This window comes from Sceloporus occidentalis, unplaced genomic scaffold (assembly GCF_023333645.1).
Source record: "Sceloporus occidentalis isolate IW3139 unplaced genomic scaffold, rSceOcc1.0.p SCAF_3, whole genome shotgun sequence".
NCBI lineage: Eukaryota > Metazoa > Chordata > Lepidosauria > Squamata > Phrynosomatidae > Sceloporus > Sceloporus occidentalis.
Window position 1 is genome coordinate 170491264 of NW_028316983.1, and position 23443 is coordinate 170514706.

General features: G+C 41.8%; 2 protein-coding genes across 2 annotated transcripts; one reads left to right on the top strand and one right to left on the bottom strand.

Annotated features, from left to right (window-relative positions):
* Positions 1-63: 63 nt before the first annotated feature.
* On the top strand, positions 64-5229 carry ACOT13 (acyl-CoA thioesterase 13). The gene is made up of 3 exons (XM_089516857.1): positions 64-304; positions 1772-1956; positions 4048-5229. The coding sequence occupies exons 1-3, from the start codon at positions 221-223 to the stop codon at positions 4202-4204; spliced, it is 426 nt and encodes a 141-aa protein (XP_089372983.1). The 5' UTR covers positions 64-220; the 3' UTR covers positions 4205-5229.
* A 5592-nt stretch (positions 5230-10821) lies between these two features.
* Positions 10822-18276, bottom strand: CUNH6orf62 (chromosome unknown C6orf62 homolog). Its single transcript, XM_089516858.1, has 5 exons — positions 15849-18276; positions 15020-15196; positions 13695-13820; positions 12664-12798; positions 10822-12094 (listed from the first exon to the last, which is right to left on the bottom strand). The coding sequence occupies exons 1-5, from the start codon at positions 15975-15977 to the stop codon at positions 11969-11971; spliced, it is 693 nt and encodes a 230-aa protein (XP_089372984.1). The 5' UTR covers positions 15978-18276; the 3' UTR covers positions 10822-11968.
* Between the last annotated feature and the right edge of the window lie 5167 nt (positions 18277-23443).

The window sequence follows — 23443 nt, forward strand, 5'->3', positions numbered from 1 at the left end:
GCGTGCGCAGTGACGACTCTTCCTTCTCCTCCTATCCATAGGCCTCCCTTGAGGAAGCTGGAGGTTCGGCTCAGATGGGCGTGGCTTCAGGTCGGCGCCGAACGTTCGGCAGGTGGAACTTGGAAGCGACGCGTTCTAGAACGCTGAGATCAAAGGGATGGAACGCTGAGGACCAGCGAGGTGGGTGGTCCCTGTGGTTGTCTGCTGCTCCTGAGCCACGATGAGTCTCCTCACCGTCCAGTCCCTTCGCGAGGTGATGAAAGCCCTCTCCCACTCGCCGGGCTTTGATCGAGTGCTGAGCAAGGTAAGGAAAGAAGCATCCAGGGCTGGCTGGGTTGGCCATTTAGCAGATTCAAAGACAAACCCACCAAGCAGTGAGACCTTTATGGGCCGAACCGAAATGCAGACTACTATATTTGTTGCAAGCTTCCGAAGCTCCATGGGCTTCTTCTTCATCAGGCAAACCAAACAGGAGGGGGAAAAACAATTGGAGATGTTAGTCAGATGCCTGCAGGTTGTTTCAGTGCTTAGTAAAGATGGTATCCTGGGGAGTCCCTACTCAGTCATGGAAACCCACTGGGTGACCTTGAGGCAAGTCACACTCTCTCAGTCTCAGGGGAAGGCCATGGCAAACCCCCCTCTGAACAAAGCTTGCCAAGAAAACCCATGGATAGGTTGGCCTTAGGGCACAGTGACCAGGTGTCCTCCTTTTGCAGGACATGCCCTATATGCCAGTTAAAGCCATGTCAAACTGGATTATTTCTCCGGCGTGGATGCAACCATGGTTGGGATTGCAGGCTGCTTTGCCCTTATGGAGCTGTGAGGGTGACCTTGGTCAGGCTGGCTGAGTGAGGAATTACTTAATGGGCCCAGAAGGGCATTGCTCCTTACACTCTTGGCTGGTAATCCTAGTTGTAATGCTGCTTTGGTTTACAAGTGACTTGTACAGCACACAGTGAACACCAAAGTATTCCAACATATGGCCACCGTAACTAAGGCCATGATGAAAGCTATTTTTTTCCTGAGTTTCAGTCAAGGAGTTAGGCTGCTGGACCCTATCACACTTCAATAGCTAAAGAGTGGCTTTGCTCCCTGTAACAATTACAATAAAACCTACAGTGGATTCACTGCTCTGCTGACATGGGAACACCAACTGCCATTGCGACATGGCACCATGCACACCAAGGAGATAAGTATCGCCCGCATGCAGAAGAACATGAGAATGTCATGAAGAAAACACCCCAAAAGAGGGGGGGGGCAGTCCAATAGGTTGTGCAATGTAATAGAAACAGAGTTGGGAAAGTAGAAAAACAGTAGGGAAAAGGGTCTGGAATGAAACATCCTGGAATAACATGTGGGTGGCTAGCCCCATAAGCAGGAGCCCTCCCTACTACATCATTATGTTGCAGTCCTGCTCGTCTTTCCTGTTTGTCTCTCTGGGCAAACCTATCAAGTGGTTTTCTTGGCAAGATTTGTTTGGAGGAGGCTTGTTTTTGCCTTCCTCAGAGGCTGAGAGAGTGTGACTTGCCCAAGGTCACCCAGTGGGTTTCATAGCCAAGCAAGGAATCAAACTCTGGTCTCCAGAGTCACAGTCCAACGTTTAAACCATTGTACCACACCCCAAAATGTTCTAGCCAGCATTCTGAATGTAGTTGTCCAAAACAAGTAAATTTTCTCAAGCCCTGTCTGACTGTAATTCTGTTTTGGTCTGTAGGAGACTTACTGGGACTTAACAGAGTTGGCTTTCTTTTCTTTTCCTCCCTGCTCCCAGATGACAGTTCTGTCTGCTGGCCCTGAAAAGGTTGTCTGTGAAATGGAAGTCGCAGAAGAGCACACGAACCGGGGAGGAACTCTTCACGGGGGGCTGACGGCAACGCTTGTCGATGTTGTATCGACAGCAGCTTTGCTGTGCACTGAAAGAGGCTCTCCAGGAGTCAGCGTGGATATGAACATAACGTATGTAGCAAGGAGTTGTGTTAATGCTGGTTTCCATTTAAACCAGGGATAGTCTCATCAGCAATTGAGGCAAATAGGGCATGTGTTCGTTAAAAGGGGCCCTTTTAAAAATCAGCTAACAGCTACTGTGGTTTGAAGGGAGATTTTGGCACTGAATGCTCCACTACTTTTGGGGAACCATCCTTTCCATCAGGGTGGGCAATTTATGGGGAGCAGAATGGGCCATAGAGGACCATTGGTTGTGCATTGGAAGTTGTGTCACTCCTGGGTTTCATTTTGCAAAAAGGAGGTTTCTGGGGGAGAAAAGTTATAAACAGCCATGTTTATATGTGAAGTCAAAGGCTTTCATGGCCGGCATCTATAGTTTTTTGTGGGTTTTTCAGGCTATGTGACCATGTTCTAGAAGAGTTTGTTCCTGACGTTTTGCCAGCCTCTGTAGCTGGCATCTTCAGAGAAACGTTAGGAACAAACTCTTCTAGAACATGGCCATATAGCCTGAAAACCCCAAAAAACCTATAGCCGTGTTTATAGGTGGGTTGGAAACTCTTGTCATGATCGTAAGGCAAAAGAAACCCTCCAAAGTAGACTCTTACGGGTTGTCTTCTGGGTTGCTCTTTTCAGCCTAGTCTGGAAAATATTTTGTAATCGGGGGGGGCTTGTGGGGAGAAAGCATGGAAACTATCACTTTTGTGGATGGTTTGGATGCATTTGGAAATGGTTCACCGTCAAAAAACAACAACCCCAAGCCTCTTGCCAGAATTAATCTGGGGGGAAAAATGGAAATAGTATGGTCTGGTGGCTTTGGAAGGGCTGCTTAGTCTTTGGGATCTGCAAACATGGGAGTCAGAGGCCACATGCTGCTTCTGGGCTGCATTTCCCCCACCCATGTTTTACATACAACATCTTCACGTGATTTGACAGCCCATGAGCCTTTTCCTTGCTTGCATTGGTTCTGGCTACCCTTCGATTTGAAACACTGAGCACTGAGGTTCTTTGTATGTATTGCAGCCCTTATTTCTGTTTTGTTTACCTTTACAACTTCTGAAGCAGGTATTGCTAATATGAGGAGATTATTGGATGGGGCAAAGGACATCCTTGTCCTGTCCTTTTCCCATCTTTATTGTGCAATCCCAAAAAGATTTCCATATGACGTTGTGCTCATCTTTTCAGTGTCCTGTCAGGGAACTGCAACTGACCGTGATTGCATGAAAGACTTTCAAATGATGTCGCACTTATCCTGTCATTGTCTTGTCAGTGAAGTGGAATTGTCCTATCATTTTGTATTAAAGGGAGTTTGCGTTAATACAGTTCCACTTCAGTGGTGGGATAATGACAAGATGAGCGTGATGTGTATGAAATGGTTTTGTGTAATCGTGATAAGGACAGGAGAGTGATATGCTTCGCTCCCATCCCTGTCTCATCACTGTCTGATAATCTCCTTAGTTTACATGTAGGAAGTGAAGGCTGAAAGCTAGGGACATAAGCTGATAGCAGCTGTCATATGCCAAATCAGGAGAGTTTTGGTTCATCTAGGTATCTGCATTGACTGGTAATGGACTCCCCAGGGTTTTACATAGGAATCTTTGTTAGGAGTTGCCAGAGATTCAACATGGGCTCTTCTGCATGCAAAGACATGCTGTATATTTGAGACACAGGCCTCCCACATTTTTCCTAGTCTGCTTCATATAGTGTAAGATATCAGTGAGCCCTTGTTGCTAACTTGGACTTTGAACTCAGGTCTTCTCAATATTTTATGGCAGGAGAGGCCAACATGTGGCCCTTCCAAGGTTAGTCTGCAACTTCCATGATCTCTCAACACTGACAGTGATCATCCAGCTGGTGAGAGTTGGAAGCCTGGAGGGCCACAAGTTCCCCAATTTTTTTATTCACAACTGCACACTGACTTTTGCTTTGTGCCTGCTTTTTGTGCAAAATCAGCTGTGAATTTCCTTGTGTGACTCTGGATCCGCAATTTATTTTCTCAGCCAAAACTACCTCATAGGGTTGGTAAGATAAAATGAAATAAAGAGAACCATGGAAATCTGGTTGTAAATATAAGAAATATCCCCCTCCCCTCTTGTCACATTCAAGCTACATGTCGGCAGCGAAGATTGGAGATGAAATCCAGATCACTGCTAAGATTCTGAAGCAAGGAAGAAGCCTGGCCTTCACCACTGTGGATTTAACAAACAAGGCCACAGGAAGACTGATAGCCCAGGGAAGGCATACCAAACACCTAGGACACTGATTGAAGGAAGTCATCACTTCATTGAAAGCTTTGGGCTTTCAGAAAGCAGACCAGAGTAACTTCACAACAATACTAAGGATGAAATTTCACTGTCTGAATCTTGTTTATTGTTCATCTGAAGTATGTATGTATCTTTGGTTATGAGGCATCTCCAGATCTCTTTTCTCAGAATATGGATTATAAATGCAGGGTTATAATCTGTCCTCATGCTGGAGGGGGGTAGAAATTGTGGTGTAGAAAACATTAGTTTGACTCCTAACCTGCTGAAGAAGAGCATCCAAAGAAACAACAGAGGCCTGCATCCAGTGGTAAGTCCAACTAGGGTAGAACAACCAATAACAAAAGGGTAGAGTCTCAACCACAATTGCAAAAAGAACACAAATCTATTTACGTGAACAAGACAAGAATGTAGGAGGTGGCACTGGGAGAAAATAGCCTCTCTTCTGCTCCTTCCCCAGCCTGCAGTGAGAATTTCTGCTGGATCTTCTCCCTTAAACAAATGGAGACTTTCAGTTTAGCTTAAATTCAAACTGGGATTTTTTGCAAGAGTCCATGTTGCTCTGTTCAGGAGACGTTACTGGAATCATAAGAATGATCTGCTATTTTATGTACTTTGAATCCAGCACTGAATGAATGTCAAACTAACTAAACATAAATTGATTATACATAATGTTCTAAGTTATTGACTAGTATGCATTGGTTCTGAAGACTGTAAAAGTAATTGACCTTATCATTAGCATGGTGAGGACTTGCTATTTTTCAATAAAATTTGGTTTTATAAAACTTCAATTACTGTGGATTAGTTTTTCTTCATGGCTACTTAACTGACTTAAGAGAACACTTTATGGCTATGACTCTACAGCTCTTCGCTGGAATTTGCATTTGCATTTCTCTGGACAATCACTAACCTCATTGTCCAACAGTTTCACTTCACGTTAAAATTTAGTGATGCTCTCTAAGAGTTAAGCACCACCAAATGATAGGATGGACAGAAGCAAAATTGTTTATATTGGTGCACTTGATAAGCTTTTGGTGGTTCAGAGAAGCTACTAGGTGAATCATATTCACTGCAGTGTTCCCTGAAAATTAGTAGTATGCATCTCTTTGTAATTTTATTGATTAATAAACAATGTATAATTATATATGTAAAATTGAATAATAGAAAATAAACAAAATGCAATTTGTAGTTTGTGCACCTGTGCATAGACGAATGGTTGTTTTGATCTGTTTTATCACCCTACTTTTAGCTGACAAAGCAATCTACACATGCAGGAGAACTTTAATTAGGCACCAGCCGCTCACAAAAATCTCAGTACTTGGTAATTACCAGAGTATTCCTTAAAATTATGCTTATGCAGATATCTTTGGACTTTCATTGTACAAAATTAGTGTGTGGGGATTTCATACCACAGCAGATCTCTTCTGATGTCCCAAAGGATTGCAGGCGGGAGAGTGTGATACATTATTATCCCATCCATACTAACTACATATAATGATGGAAGTTGTATAAAGACACATTAGGCTAAGCAAGGTGCAAAAAGGAAAAAGATACATTACAAAGGATACTCTCCTTTAATCAAAGAGTGATGGAATCTCCTTTGGAGGTCTTTAAACAGAAGCTGGATGGCCATCTGTGGTGTGTGTGTGTGTGCTTTGATTGTGAACTCCTGCATGGCAGGGGGTTGAACTGAATGGCCCTTGTGATCTCTTCCAGTTCTATGATAACGTAAACATTAGCAGCTATTTTGATCTCTAACATAGACCCTTCAAAAGGTGGCATGCAAAGGTTAAAAAGTAATAGCTCTTTTGTTAGCAATATTGGAGATTAATTTCAGATGGTACACCAAGTAAAGAGTCAGTAGAAGCTAAAATAAGTAGTATTACCTATTGATTTGGAAGTACACTCATCCCTCCATATTTGTGGCTTTGACTTTTGTGGATTTGATCATTCATGGACTTGGTTAATATGTTCTCTCTAGGAATATCTAGGTCCTCCAGCGCAACTCTATGGTCAACTTTAACCAAAAGTCACACTGAAGGACCTAGAGATTCCTACAGAGAACACTCCAGTAGGCATTTGTCGCTCCTCCAGTGCAATTTTATGGTCATTGGCAGATATTGACCACAGAATTGCCCTGGAGGTTCTAGAGATTCTTAGAGAGGTGATCCCTCAGGTAAAAACATGGTGTTTTTGTTATTTGCAGTTGTTCCATATTCACGGAGGTCTTGTGTCCCTAACCCTACCGAATATGGAAGAACAAGTGTAGTTTTCTCTATTGCAGGATAGGAATCTTGCACACCCCTCAGATTTGTTGGAGCTCAGCTCCCAGCATTCTGACTATTGGCTACTATTGCTAGGGCCACTGGGACATACAGTATCTGAAGGTGTAATGACCTGGCAAGGACCAGGTTATAGGAAGTGTTAACTCAGGGGAAATGAATAAGGCTCATGGTTTATGTTAGCCCATGGGAGGTGTGAAAGTGGAGAGACCCGATCTCAGCTCTGACATTCACAGCATAGCCTATGGTGAGGGATGACAGGAGCTGCAATCCAATAGCATCTTGAGAGCCACACATACAGCTGAAAGTTGTCAAGGTATGTATGTGACATGTTCAGTTCTACTTTTGAATGCTCTCTGTATAGTCATATGATTTGCATTTGGGTAGTCTATCCATCTATGTATCCATTAAATGTCCTGGGTTTCTTCCAGCATGGGAACCAAGTTGACTATGGATCTAATTGGGAAACTTGCTTCTTTATTTCTCTCAAGCTTATTTTTATCACACCCCAGCCATACCAAAAAGATGCCAAATTATGAAAGATATTTTTGCCACTACATATATAATACATTGCTTTAACGTATTTTGCATAAGGCATTCAGGATGGCATAATTGTATTTTGCATTATTTATTGTAAGCAATGAGAATCTGATAAAAGTAATACACTGACAAATAGAAAACAATACATCATCCATAGTCACATGTCAAATCTTGGAAAATGACCCATTGCCTTAGCTACTTGTGCCAGAGATTGAATCTGGAACTCGTGGCATACAAAGCATGTGTTCTCCCTGGAGTGATGGTCTCTTTTCCCTTGTGACCTGAAGTCAGAGATGAAGGGTTCAAATGTTCCTATTTTAATAGCAAATTCATTTGCAGTCTATATAATAAATACTGAATACAGTACTGCAGTAAGAGAGAGGGGACAAGATACAGGGGCCCATTCATTTCACTATGTTGATGCCATGTCCTAGCTTTGAAGAAAGACACACCTAATTCTATGTAGTAAAAGAAGCGTTGACCATGTTATTTCTGGAGCAGGTGACATAAAATCTACTCTGATAAATGCCTTGCAGCTAAGGAGTTTCATAAGCAGTTTGGCATGAAGCACTGCCACTGAAAAGTGTCAAATTTCTACTGTGTGCACCTCTAAAACAGATCTTCCTTCTGGATGCATACTTATATTTGGCTGATCCCATGTCAACAAAATTGTCTTAATTCCGAACGTGTTTTCAAGGGCCCCTCCAGACCATCTGCAAAGTGTTACCTCCTTACTAAGGAACCAGGCTTGTGAGTTATGATATAACCTTCCCACAATACAGATACTCTACACTTTCTTAGAAACTAACCACATTTATGAGACAAAACCACTTTCACTAAAACATTAGGGTGAAAAAAAAAAGCTAAAATCAATATCTTTCAATATATGGTCTATTATTACCAAACTCTGGTATTCAAACAATAGTGAAATCCATGAAGCAATCAATGGTCCAAAACACACTGCAGAAATAATCCAGTTTGAGACCACTTTAACTGCCTTGGCTCACTGCTGGGGAATCCTGGGAATTGTAGTTTATTGTGGTATCAGAGCTTTGACAGAGAAGGCTAGATATCTCACAAAACTACATTCCCAGAATTCTTTAGCATTGAGCCAGGAGCAGTTCAAGTGGTCAAACTGGATTATTTCCTCAGTGTGTTTTCAGCCAGTGTTAGCTATTGTATATCTACCTGTGCTGCCACAGTTCATCCACTGCATCCATAACTACTTAAGTTTCCCTGCAGTTTCCATTTGCCTTTTTATCTTGCTCACATTTGGGATATTGGAAAGTGAAAAATTATTAAATAATTGTCAATGGCAAAACGATTGACTAGCTGTGTGAAATGAAATACAGCTCGCTCTGCCCATCCAAATTCTATCAGGCTGTTAAGAGGGATGATAGCTTGCCTGCAGGATGCATCAAGGAGTTATTTCAGCCCCTGCTACTTTACTGTAGGATATCAGAACCACTTTACACAATCTGGGCCACGTAGTTCCAGAGGACCAGCTTACATGCTGCTAAAATAAATAAAAGATTCACCCCCTCCTCCTTTAGCATCCTTCTCTCTAACACTTTGTATCAGATCTCTCAGTGTGCTTTGCTGATGCTGCTGCAGTTTGAAAGAGAGGCAAAGTACAGAGGAATGAGCTAAATGTAGAGGAATCAGAAACCTACACAAGCATAATGTCATGATTGCTATAAACTGCAGCCACTAGGTTTGGGGATGGGATGGAGGGACTCTCTTTCACCCTATGGTCCAAATTCAGTTTTAAAGTAGCTCTCAGGGACCACATTCCACTGATGGACAGAACCAAAGGGAAAAAGGATTTGAATCCCAATGCCAACATGTTTAATTTAATGCTCTTACTGCTGGTAATTTAAGGTTTAGGAGTGGTATTTCAACCTTTTTAAATCGCAGGGGGGGGGGGAATGTCAGAGCTGGAGCAGCAGATGGAAACATTCTTGTTTACAAGGCATTTGTGGTGTTACATATGTAGTGAGTGTAACTAGTGTGCTGTTTTTTAATGCTTTAATGTTTTTAATATTTTACTGAAATGGTTTTAACTATGTTGTATTTTTAATTGTTATGTTTTAATACTAGTATGTTTAATAATTCTTTTAAAATTTTGTAATTAACATTTTAGTTGTGTTCTTTCCCCTTGAATCTTATTTCGGAAGAAAGGTGGGATATAAATCCAATGAATGAATGGAGTCCCATGCATTTCCTACCCCTGGCAATAACTGAAAAAAACAATATTGTTAGAATTCATCAAGTCAGTTAGTGTAGGTGACCAAGATACAAAGCTCAAATGTATTATGAATTGAGGATCTTTGAGGGACATAGCTCATGGGACATTAGTTTGAATGCAGACCAGCTTTTGTTAACATGCCTGCTGCACTGGACCATGTAAAAAGGGGCAAAATAGCTACTACTATAACAAACACATCAGTTGCTTACCATGTATCTGTCCTCCTTGGTTTAAGATAGGCACAGGATGAAGGCTAGAAAGAGGTACTACTGTAGAGTTGAGACTTCTGCTCATCTGCATGACATTTAGAGTAGACATGAGGATATTACCACACGTTGGAATCTATACCATACCATGCGGTGGAATTTTACTTCCACGTAAGTTATATCCGGTCATGCCATAGAAATGTGACCATACAGTATATGATTTAATTTAGCGATTGTCACAAGGCCCACTGAACCGGTTTACTTATGATCAAATGCAATTTGGATTCTCCTTCTCAGAAAAGCCTTCACTCAAAAAAGAACTTATCACCAGAAAACTGTTGTCAATGCCTAAATTTGCTTGTATTCCTGTTGTTCCTTGTTGTAATCTTACACGTACCATATATACTCGTGTATAGGTTGACCTTGCGTATTAGTCGAGGAGAGGCCAAAATTCTGGATTTTTATATGACCCGTGGATAAGACAAAGGTAAAACTTAAGGGCATGTAACCATTGATTTAAAGGTTGTCCGCTCCCTCCTCCTGTCTTCCTAGCCTGGCTGCCCCCTCCAGAGGCAACCAGGCTGGGAACAGGTTTGGGGAGGGAGCATTAGCCCTTGCATCTTCCCAGCCCAGCTGTCCCCTCTGGAGGCAACTGGGCTGGGAAGGGGCTTGGGGTAGTGAATGATAGTTCTCCCTGCTGTCTTATTATTGTATTGACTTGTGTATAAGTTGACCCAGGTTTTTGGGTCAATTTTGCAGAAGTTTGTGTCAACGTATGCACCAAACATACTTAACTGGGAGTAAGCCAACTTAAACCCAGTGGGAATTCTAAACAGACATGCACTGTATTGCACTACAAGCCACTAAATATTTTAATCTGTGAAGTGTCTTGGTTGCTTTGGCAGCAGGATGGTAAATTAAGGTGTAGGAAATAAATTGTAAATATATGAATTTGAAAAGGCATGAACAAACCGAAGACATAATTGACTATTTGTGTCTGCAATCTTGAATATTTCTATCAAACTGCCAAAAAGTGAAATGATACATATAGCTGCCATTTCTTTAATATCATTACCTAAAGTATCACACTTATTTCCAAGGCTCAAAAGCTGCCCATATAAAAGACCAATTCACCTAAATAAGTTTTGAAGATAAACAGCCATACTGTTGAAGTATCTTTGGTACCTTACCTCATATCTGGCATTCACTGCATTTTGAATTGCTGTGTTGCATGTTACAATAATACAAACCATTTTATTTGTGCAGACTATGTCATATTAAGAGCCTGTATGTTAAATATGTTGCAAGTTAGAGGGTTTTAATATATAAATGAACAGAGCAGGTCATTGTTCAACTAATTTATTTCCTTTTTTCCAATTCCAAACAAAAGCTAAATACAAATTTTAAACAGATAAGCACTAGATTTACCCAAAGGGAGTAGGCTTATACAGATTTACTTCAGTAAAATTACTCAACCCTTAAGCAAAGCATTCTTTGCCAAAACTATACAGTAGTCTTCCTTATGTTCATTGCACAATCTTAAACAAAATATGTTTTGTCAAACCAGCTTTGACACTCCAAACAATATTTTACAATTAAATCCACAACTGCTTCAGAATATTCCTCCCTCCCTTCCCCACCCCCATCCCAAGAAAGAACTTCAGAGGGTTTCTCGTAAGAAATGTTTTGGAAACCAGTATTTCCTACGCAGTTCACCAGCAAGAAGTCAACTCTCAGAAAAAAATAATCCTCTGCCAATATAGTTTCTGCAGCTGCTATTTTAAAATTTAGCTGCTTTAGGCTACTTCAGACTCCAGGTCTGTAAAAATGTATTCAACTCAACAGAACACTCTACATTTAGTTATACAGCAAACTGGGGAAAGAGATCCAAAACTGAGAATGCCAGCAAACTTAAACATGGCCAAGCAAAATAAGAGGCAAATAGTGCCTACACCAAATGAGATGCTTTTTTCCCCTTGAAATTTCTTTCCCATGGTTAGCAATCTACTGTAACAAGCCATAGACTTTCTTTCATCAGAATGAATCTGACACAGCTGATACAATCATGTTAACGGCAAAGCTTATAAGGCTTTTAGACCATTACATTCACTTCTCACCCTATGAATACTGGTATTGGGGGACATGACCAGCACAAATGGAAACACCACCATAAATGATCACTTTGTGCTCTCAGATACATTTCTTTCAGTGTATTACAGTCCCTTCATTTCACATTTTGGTAAGATGCTCATACAGTGCAGAAATATGCAGAGCATTCTCTTTCACAAGGTCCATGCAGAAAACATCTAAAAAAAAATTAAAGTTCTGAGATACAAATGATTAAAAAAAATCCAGGATGATCAAGTTCCACGATGGATAGTGTTCTGAACATGTGTCCATTTTCTTCAACTCCAAAAGAATAAATGGTGAGAAAAGTGAAAAAACACACTCCTGCATTCTGTGATCTTCCCCATTTTGCTGGCCAGTATCCTACTCTGGCATGTATGGACGGAGGTGTTCCTCTATGGTACCAACCGCCCAGTGGGTGAGCTGCTCCTGTGGCAGATACAAGCAGATGCTGCATAACTTGAAGATTGTAGCTTTGTTTTTTGGAGTCTGGAAAGAGAGATTTGAGAAACTATTTTAATGCACAGCACTTCCTGGGGAAACAAAGAAAGCATTATCTCAGCCTGTCTCAAGAATATACAGAACTACAAACAGTACAACTGAAAAGCACAGTGAAAAATTTAGCACAGTGTGGTGCTGCCTAAGACCTGAAGTCTGCTTTTCTCAAAAACAGCACTACACCAAGTGCTTTTTCTGAGTGGACATATTAAACTGTTGCACTCACAAGGGACAGCTGAGTGTAAACTCTGTCAGAATGACAAACAATGTTGATGCATACATACAAAGCTCAATTCTATAGCATAAAAGGAATACATCTAGTGAATGTTTCATTGCACTCGTAAAGCAACCCGACTTGGTATATAGCATTATTTCCTGGTGTTGTCTTTGGGTTATATTATAAATTACTCAATAAAAAGAAACCCTGATATCTAAATATGTTCAGTATTCTGCCATGTCAGTTTTATATGTGCCTCTTGACTGCATGTAAGTTAGGATAGCCTTTAAAAAAATTTTTTAAAGGCAGTATGTAAGCATAACAGTTATTCAAATACATTTACCTGCAAGTGCTGTCTGTCAATGAAGAGAAACACTGACTGGTTAGGGTTGTTTATAACAATTCCAGTCTTGTCCTTTCGGCTCAGTACATGCAGAAACTGTTTTTCATAGTCACCATGATGAAATTCAAACCTGGCCTGCAGAAAATAGAATATGAAACAGTAATTTAAATAAAGATGTGTAAGAAACACTAATTGAAAGCTAAGTAATTCTTGCAAGTGCTCTATTTTTCAAGCTAGAAGCCCAGTCTCACCAATGAGAGACTGGTGCAAAAGTCAAAATTAAAGCATTCTACCCTCAGGAGCTAAGTTAACAGAAGCCCATAGTCCTTCCATAGAAAAATCAGTTCTGGTTACATCCCCTGCCTTTGCCCCAATTTCAGCATTATAATTTAAGTCATGAAGTTGCTTTGTTGCTGCTTTTGTTAAATAACTGGTGATCAGAAGCCTTGTCAACGATTTGACAAATCACCCAGAGATTTAACAGTAGATCTAGCCCTACTTTCTGCCCACCTCTGAAGAACAGACTTAAGAAAATTTACAGATAACTTCAAGTTTCAGAGAGCAAGAAGATATAATAAACAAGAATGCTAAATTACTGCTGTGTCCTTATCACAATGCTGAAGACATCTATAATTTCTACCAGATAGAAAGGAAAATGGTAAGGATAGTATTTCAAAATACTATGCCCATGTTTAATGTTATACAAAGAAACAACATTTTGGTTTATTATATATAAAGCAGGAGTACTATACTGGTCAAATCCTGTTATGTTTGCTAAACAAAAGACAAAAGCAAAGCTATAGACTGGCCGAATACAAACTGGCCTCGAAACAGCTGCGTACAGATACAAAGATTAAATTTAGAACACCTTGTGGTAAAAGTAACACTTAAACTTTTATGCACACCAATGCACACATATGTACATTTCAGGGTCAATTAAAAATAGAATAAAGAAAAGGAGCAATTTCATTTCAAGTGCTTAAAATTTACTTGGGGTTTGTTAGTACACTACCTGAAAATTTACACCATACCTGAACAGGCCTAAAGGGCTCATCATCCGATCCCTTCCACCTAGAAAACAGAAGACAGACTATCTTCTCAATATCATTCCGAGGCCAAAGTATGAAGTCCATTTCCTGTGTACAGCCAATCACATCCTATAAGGAAGGAAAAAAGTCAGCAGCGTCCAACAGTCTAGTATGCAAACACCTATATACTGGTCACAAGAAAAATGCTAACAGCTGTAACCACCAATGTAACTTCCTTCATTTTTCCTGTTCTTTTGACTTTATTCTCAAAATACACAATGCAACCTATCTAGCAGTAAATCTACTTTTCTACTGTGAGATGGTAAACCAGTCCTATTGTAATTAAATGTTCAGAGTGGTAGCACACTTTCTGAGTTAAAAGGAACAACCAGATACAGTAGTTATTTAGCTTTCTCTTTCAGAGCTGTGGTGCCACAATTACCTAAAATTCCCAGGATTCTCTAGCACTGAGCCAGGGCAGTGAAAGTGGTCTCAAACTGGGTTATTTCTGCACTGTGTTTTGGACCCTAGTTGATTTTCCTCCCTACTGTAGCCAAACAGTGTGAGACAGGTGCAGGGGGAAGATGGAATCAAGGAAAATCACCCTCCACCTGCTGTGTGCAGGATCCTCTGTGGAACTACAAAATCTTCCATAAAAGGAAGGGGCCTTTCCCAAGATCAAGCCTATTAGTTTAATTTCTCCAGTGAGAACTAAATAAACCTCACATTATGACATATTTGTCGATTACTGCTAGTATTCCAATCACACATACAGTAGATTAACAAGATGATTTGACTGTGCTAGAAAAGGGTGTCAGAAAGAGGAAGTGAGAAATAGTTGACCAAGGCCAGGATACCTAGAACTTCTTAGACAAAGTAAAATTAAATATTCCAACATATATTTCTTTCTTCACAGGCAAAATTTTTCAAATCACATGCTTTACCTACACTATTTTGGGGGGGGGGGGGCACACCAATTCTCTGTATCACACAACAAGTTCCAAGTGCAATGATAAATGATGCAAACTTACTGCTCATAGGGACAGAAACCTCACTGAGCACATGTAAGGTACCCGGTTCAGCTAAAAGACTTCTGCATCTCATCTAGATCAAGGGAAGGTAACCAACCATTCTTCAGATGCTTTGTACTGCATTTCCTATCATTCCAGTCAACTGGTTATGTTACGTAGGACTGATGGTAGCTGTATTCCAAAACGTTGGAAAACACAAGGTCGCCTATCCTTGATCTAGACTTTTGATATAGGAACATAACTGGAACCAAGAATGTTAGCAAAACATTTGAAAGTGGAAGGAACGAAAGATTTTACCCTGCGCATAGACTGATAGCGGGGTGCATGCAGCTGTACTACATCCTTTTGTAGAAGCTCTATGGAACTTTCCAAGGAATAGCTGGAATCCCGCACACCTTTCAGGATATTTTCTTCATAATTATTGGTCATTACTGGTATCACTTCAGACACTTCAAAGAGCGCTGACTTTTTCCTCTAGTCAAAGAAAGTAAAAAAAGTGATCTTAAGCAAACTGAACATTACATTTTAACCATTTTTGATCAATTTGTAGTTACAATGCTTTCAACGCTTAAGGAACTTCAAACAGAAACATTTCAGACACAGGAAGTTGCACTCAAATTCAGAAATGGTGTCAACTCAGCTGAAGTCCACTCTTTAACTATTATTGTCAGTGAAAGATGCTGAAAACATAATTCTCTCTCAATATAAAATCAACATGAGTTAAAATAGCTGAAGCAGTTAGGTTCCACTAATTTTACAACTGGTTTTGTGCATTCCCCAAGCTTACATCCCACCTAATAAAAGAATTACTCCCAGCCTTTAAAAATACTAAGGTTAGGTATAGAATGTTACAGGAGATTCTATAAACAGAGCAACATAGACTGATTTTATAATGAAATGTCACTAAATGAGAACTTCCAGCATTACAAAAAACTAGTCACTAAGAAAACTACAATCTGAATCTGAGCCTCAACAAAGCTAGATCTAAGTTTAAGATTAACAGTTTAATAGATTTTTATTAGTATTATCCACATTTGTTCTCAAATCAGTTTGGGGACAATTAATTACGATAGTTTTGAAATCACTTATTAACATACAAGTCTTTAACAACCAGAACTTAGATTACCTTGTCTTTGAATACAAAGGCAATATACATCTTGAAATCAAACTGGTCAGCTAGAGATTCTTTTTTCTTTTTAAGCTGAGCGCGAAGTCTGTTCAGAGCTTGTTTCTTCCGGGAGTTTGGGTCCCCCATTTTGTAATACAGATGGTGCTAAAGCCTTTGGAAACCGACACTAAACTATGGGCCCTTTTTTCATAAGACTCGAGTACAACAGAAACAAGTCATTTTATTCCTGCCCATACCACTGAATCAGGAAAACACAGGCGTAACCCAAAAAATGCACCTCTGGCAATTGTTTTACGAGACTGTCTTATTAGAGGGGTCATAAAACAAAATAAGTAGTAGCCCAACCATCGTTGGATGGAAAAAAAAAGAGTTTGCGCAGTATTATCAAAAAGCCCAAAGAAATTTGAATAAAATACACTGATATACACAGTTGTTTAAACCACGGGAATAAACGGGCGAGAAGGGGGGGGAAATCTTATCACAATTTGTATGCATAAGAAAAAGCAACAATCGGCATGGACCCAATCCATTTGGGCGTCGTTGTTGGTTTTTCGCCCCAACGCCCCCCTCTGCCACAAACCCCAAATAAAATCGAAATTAAAGACAGTGTGCTAACCCGCCCGGATTCATGACTCGGCTGATTATTATTATTAAGGTTGGTTTTTGGGGGGGTTTAGTTGTGTTTGTTTTGCTATTGCTATGCTGCCTGGCTTTTATTTTTAATTTTATATTTTTACAAAAAGGAATTATTCGGCTTGGTAGAAAGCGGAGGAGGGTTTGCAGAGCTGGAGGAGCGGCTGTCCCGGGAGGAGGCTGTTAGACGTTGTTTCCCTACCGACGAGAAAACCATCAACCGCAGACAAGAGGAAGGGGGTGCTGGCTGGCAGAGGAGCAAGGAGCTTGGGAAAGAGCAGAGTCATTTCTAGCTTCATCCTGCTGGTCCTCAGGCACATGGTCGCCCTGAGGCGGTGTCTGTCACAGAGGAGAGGGGTCATGGCGGTGGCCATTGGGGGACAGAGAGAGAGAGAGAAGAGGAGCCTCTCTGGCCTGAAGGCTTGGCTGGGTCTGAAGCAAAAAGGGGAGGCCTACATCCCAGGAAGGCGTGCCTTCCCTGCGTCTGTCCCACAGGCAACAGCCAGAAAGGATGGTCTTCCTCCTCTTCTTCCTCCTCCTTCTTCTCTTTCTGCCTCTCAGATGGGGCTGGGCATGGCTAGGGCTGGAAAAGGAAGGAAGGAAGGAAGGAAAGGAAAAGGAGGAGGAAAGAAAGGGAAAGAAGGGGCTAGCCTGTGCTGCCTACTCACTCCACCCCAAATTATTCACTCTGGCAGCCATGGGCTTCACAACTTTAAATAATAGTAATAATAATAAGGAAAAATGACAATTAAAAAAATGAAAGGGAGGGAGGGAGGGAGGGGGAAACACGCCAAGATTTCAATTGCCAAAAGAAAGGAAGGAAAAGGGGGAGGAAAGCAAGGGCCTGTGCTGCCTACTCCCTCCACCGCCCAGAACTGTTCCTCCTGGCAGCCATGGCCTTCTGAACTTGATGATAATAATGATAAGGAAAAATTACAATTAAAATGAAAAATGGGGGGCCAAAGATGTCAATTGCCAAAAGATAAAAGGAAGGGGGGAGTAAAAAGTCTGCACAGATTGCAAACAAGGGGGAAGAAGTGGTGACAGGGAAGGAGCCCCTCTTCCCTCCCTCCCCTTTTTGTGGTGGTTTAGTGAAGGTTTAGAGCTGCTGCTTTTGCCTCTTTGGAAGAACCCCCTTCCTTTCCTTTCCTTTCCTTTCCCTTCCCTGCTTCCTCAGCTTAGGAAGCAGAGAGCTCCCCTTGGTTTAGGAGTAATACTACTAGTAGTAATAAAGGAAGGGAGGAGGCCTGGGGAAGGGGCGGTGTGTGTCGGTGGCGCCTATCCGCAGCCGGTGGAGGCGGCCTTGGCGTCGCTGCTGCTGCTGCTGCTGCTGCTGCTGGGCCTGGCTCGAGGGAAGCGGGCGGGAGCCATGTCAAGAGGAGGCCTCCAGGGCCAAGGAGCAGCCCAGCTCGCCCATCCCCGCTGCGCTCTTCTTCACCAGGACCGGGCCGCCCGCTCTGCTGCTGTTGCCGCTGCTGCCGCTGCTGCTGCCGCTGCTCAGCCCCAGCAGCCTGGTCCCCATCGCCTACGCTCGATGGAGGGGGAGGAAGAGAGAGAAGCAAATGGCGGAGAAGGAAGGATGGAGGGAGGGAGGAAGGAAGGAAGGAAGGAGGAGGCGGAGGAGGAGGAAGCGAGGCTGGGCCTGGCTACAGCGCTGCTACCGAAGGGGCCTAGAGAGCGACCGAAGCCCCCCTCCTGTCCCCGCTCGAAAGAAGGATGAGACGCGGAAGGAGGAGGAGCTGCCAACGGGAGCGGAGACGCTACAAAATGGCAGCCGAAGACGCCTCTACGCCTTGAGTGACTCACACACAGAGAGGCTCCGCCCACCGACCGGCGCGCAGGCGCACTACGCACTCGGATGTACCATCTCGATAGAAAAAAAGGGGGGAGATGGTAGCTGAGAATGGTCCGCCCCCCTTTCCAGGCGCTTAATGCGTCCCTATTCTCCTAGTCTCGCGAGAATATTGCGGGAAAGGCCGCGAGATTTCTTTCTTCGTTAGTGCTGCGATTGCACTGAAGAACTAATCCAGTTTGAGGCCGCTTTAACTGCCCCTTGGCTTAACGCTAAGGAATTTGGGGCTTTCTATTTTGTTGTGGCACCAGGGCTCTCTGACAGAAGGCCAACAATGCAGAAATAATCCATTTTTTGAGACTGCTGCCCAGGCTCAATGCTAGGGGATTCTGGGAACTGTAGTTTCGTGGGACACTTGCTAGCGCCACAATAAACTACAAGTTACCAGAATTCCCTAGCATTGAGCCAAGGCTGTTAAAGCAGTCTCAAACTGGGTTGTTTCTGCAGTGGGTTTTGGGCCTCGCTAAATGGCATTTAGAATTCTATGCCTAAGACCTCTCTTAGTCCTCAGTGAACTACAAACCCCAGAATGCAGCAGGAGCAGTGAAAGTGGAACAGCAGCGCGGTAGTGACGTAATTGCCCCCGCCTTTGCCGTCGTGACGTTTCACCCCCGAGGCGGGGAAAAGAACGTCTGCATCAATTCTACCCAGAGACAGGCTTCGTCTTTCTCGCCCCGCCCACTCCCTCTCGGCGTGTGACGTCAGTCCCCTATTGTGGCGTCACTACGTCGTTGGTCTCTTCTCTAGCCTTTGCTTTCATTTGGAGGGAGGGCACTGCGAGGGTCACCTTCTCTGACAGAGAAGGCTAAATCCTCACAAAACTACAAATCCCAGAATTCTGAGTGTTTTGTTACTGGCCACAATCACTAACTATGCCACATCACGCCAGCAATTTTGTGAGACGGCTCTCTCTCTCCTAAATCCAGCAGCTCTTCAAAGGAGGCACCTGCTTTAATGTTAGTATGGCATTGCCATCTAGTGGCAATTTAGCAGAAGCCAGACTGAAAGGACGGACATTCGGCTGTTGATGTGAAGAGATGTGAAAAGAAAATCAAAAGCTACATATGATATCAGGGACGCAGAATGTGAGAAGTATGAATCGGGGAGGCAGAAATTGTAAAACAAAGTACTGTATAAGGATTGCCGTAAAAGCTAAAGAACATCTGTATAGCTTATAAAGACCAGGTTTACACTACTGAGCCTTGTAGAGAAACAGAAGAACCCTGACCAAAAGTAAGGATATTCTTATTAGGGAATAATGCAAAAAGACATGATCTGTAACCAAAAAGAAAGAAAAAGTTCATTGGGACGACTGATGAAACTAAATGGTTGTGGGCGGGTGAGAAGCAAAAGCAAAAGCTGCCAGAAGTAGTATCACAGTCCTGAATCAGTGACTTGTGCATGTGGACAAAGAGAACTTTGATAATAACCAGGGCAAAGAGATAGAAGACGACAATAGAAAACATAGAACAAGAGACTGCAATCGCAAGTTCCCATAAAGCAAAGGGAAATTGAAACCAAGGATATATAATACTGTAGATACTCATGTATAAGTCTAGAATTTTTAGCCAAAAAATTGACCCCAAAAACCTGAGCTGACTTATCCATGGGTCAATGTAACTTCTGTACGTTGACTCTCTATATAGGAACTATCCCCTGGCGAAAGGCAAGAGTGTCATCTTTCCTGAGAGCGCTGACCCCCCTTCTGCTCTCTCAGCCATCCAGCCTTCAGTGAGAGCACAGCTATGCCTTAAGGAATTTTGTCAGTTCTTTGGCATTGTTTTCCTTTGCTTCATCCTTTAGAGCCTTTGTTACGTGCCCCTAAGTTTTACCCTTGACCTATCCATGGGTCATAGCAAAATCTGTAAATTTGGCCCTAAAATCTGCCCTCGACTTATACATGACGTCAACTTACAGTCAGGTACAGTATATACAGTAGGTGCCATATGATCAGTAGGAGAACACATTACAGTCATCCCTCCATATTTGCGGCTTTGATTATTCACGGATTTCATTAATATGTTCTCTCTAGGACTGTCTAGGTCCTCCAGTGCAACTCTGTGGTCAACTTTAACTAAAAGTTGCACTGAAAGACCATTTGTAGCTACTCCAGTGCCATTCTATGGTCAGTGTATGTTGGACATTGACCACAGAGTTGCCCTGGAGGACCTAGAGATTCCTAGAGAGGTGTCCTCTCAGGTAAAAACTGTGTTTTTGTTATTTGCGGTTTTTCCATATTTACGGGGGTCTTGTTTCCCTAACCCTAGCGAATATGGAGGGACAACTGTATATGATCAGAACAAAATGGAAGCAAAACAGTGAAGAACAATAAGAGATGATAGGATGACAAATTCCTTCAAGGAAGAACCTCTTATCAGTAAACCCACAATTTTAAAAAATGAAGTGGAAGCTGATCTCATCCCATGTGGGACAAATAATTCACTAGGAACAGAATGCATACCAATAGTCTATTTCTTTTTAAAAGTCTGCTAATATGGAAAATATCAAAATGTGGAAAATATGGAAGTCAGAATCCTCCATGCCATAGTATGTCCATTTTCTATGTATGGTAGTAAAACCTGGACAGTGAAGAAAGCTGACATAAAGAGTATCAACTTATCTGAATTGTGGTGCTGGAGGAGAACTCTAAGGATACCACGAATTAAAGACAAATCAGTCAATCCAGGAGCACTCCAAGCCTGAACTCTCACTCAAAACCAAAATGATTAATCTGAGGCTACTGTACTTCTGACACATTGTGTGATGGCATCACTCACTTCAAAATAGGATATACCTTGATAAAATGGAAAACAGTAGGAAAAGAGGAAAACCAAATTATAGAGGGATTGAGTCAATCAAGGAGGCTGTGGCCTTGAGCTTGGAAGAATGAACAAGGATGTTGATGTCCCCTTGGAGGTCCCCCATTCATAGTCACCGTGAATCAAAGCTGACTTGACAATAACAATGTCTTGAGCTTCGATCATAACTAATTCAAGTCTAGTGATAAAAGGAAATATTTCCATTTTTCTCTGCTTCTTGATTTGAAAATCATAAAGTGGAATACACACAATTAACCTACAGGTTTATGCATTTCTCTAAAAGTATAGAATACAACCTCTTAAAACTACAAGCTGCAAAAATCACAGTAAAAATGTTAAACCCTATTTGAAACCCACTTCAGATCAATATTCCATCTGGCTCAATATATATATATATATATATATATATATATATATATATATAATTGGTTGCATTAATAATAATAAGAATAATTATTATTTATTTATATTTCTCGCCCCTCCCTGCAGATCGAGGCAGGATTACAACCACTAAAATGCATACAAAGTATAAAATACAAAGACACAATCATTAAGCAGTAATGCTATCCTTCCTTCGCACTGTCTCAAGAATAACATTAGCTTTCCGTGTGCAGTCTCAGGGTACAACTACATGATAGGCTATTCATGCTTTCAGAAATCTGTAGTAAAACAAGTTGTGGAGCCTCATCTGGAACATGACAGAATTAGGGCTCCATGCAAACTTCCTAATCCCCACGACTGGCTCTACCATTAGGAAAAATGAGGCAGCCACTTTAGGAGACAGATTTAGGAAAGCTACAGCATGGTGTTGGAGGAAAGAGTTGTCTGCCTTGCATGATGCCTGCCCTTTGCCACCTAAGCCTTTTGCCTTTGGGTATCCCATAACAGACCCTAGTTCTAGAGAAAGACTCAACTGCCAGCTGGCTTTTCTGTGACATGATGGCATTGGACATGATGGGACTGGAAAAGTGCCAAATGACATGATGGCACTGGAAAAGTGCCATCATATCATTTGCCTCTAGTAGCAAAATTACTTGAGACAGCCCTGATCCTGTTCTCTCTTGAAGAGCTTGGGAAACATGTTTTGTTGATTTGTTTGATCATAAAGCTTACTTGCTAGGGGATTTGGGGAGTTCTTTGTTCTCTGCTATATACTGTTTATTATAATCTGCTGTTGGAGCAGGAAACTGCTGTTATGGCAGCATCTTTCAAGGTAGTACTCAGATAGGGTCATTTTTAGGAGGTCTGTCCCATCTGGGGTGGTTTGACTAGCACTACTGTATTCAAAAGGGCCCTCTGGAGAGAACTTTCATTTTGTGTGTTTTCTTTGCCTCATTTATCCTAGGATACAAGCCATTATATGGTTTCACATTTGCTTAGAAACATGCTCCGGTGCAGTGAATAGGGAGCTCTTTCCAAGTAAATGGATTAAGAGCTCAAGTGCCAAGAGTCTGACAGCAAGTGCATACAATTGCCATGCTGTGATGATCTGCCTCTTGTGGTTAGTGGGAAATTTGCTGTAGTCTAACACGGACAGCTTAATGTGTCAGCAGGCCCAGCTTTAGATTTTAGAAAGGCCTGACTAAATGGCTTCTGCTTCTTGGAGACCCTCATTGCCCAGTCATACTTGATTATAGACAGGCTTCCTGCCTCTTGCCCACTGTAGTGGCAGTGACAGAAAAGAAGAGGCCACTGGATCACACAGCCAAATTCATCATATATACATTGGGGCAGGGCCAGCATCTTTAGGAAGCCCATAGCTGCAGTGGCACTTGAAACCATAGGTGCTTCCTAAGCAAACTTAGGAGTTTATCACACTGGGGCTGATTTTGGCATTAAAAAGAGAATAAAGCACATTTAAATCATCCCGTAAATGAAGTGGAAATGGTGAGTAATTGTGTGAATTACTATCACACAGAACTGCACAAATAAAATGATGTCAGAAATGCATTGTCGTTGAAATCCCCAAAGTAAAAAGATGCGCACTAATGCTTCTCTGAGACCACTTTAATGGTGGGCTTTGTGCAACATTGTGTAAAATCATTACACATAATTACACAATTTTTCTGGGATATTCATGGGATAAACTCCTAATCTCCTTTGTGTGATAAACTCCTTAGAGAGGGTTCTTCCTTGGACAATAATGATCAAAATTGCCCAGCCAAAATGGCTAAATATCTGTGTTGGCTAGATGATTCTGGGAGTTTAATCCAACATGTATCCCTCTCAAATTGCTTTTGTTGTTTCTCATAGGTCAGGACTTGAACTGGACAAGAACATTTTGGTTA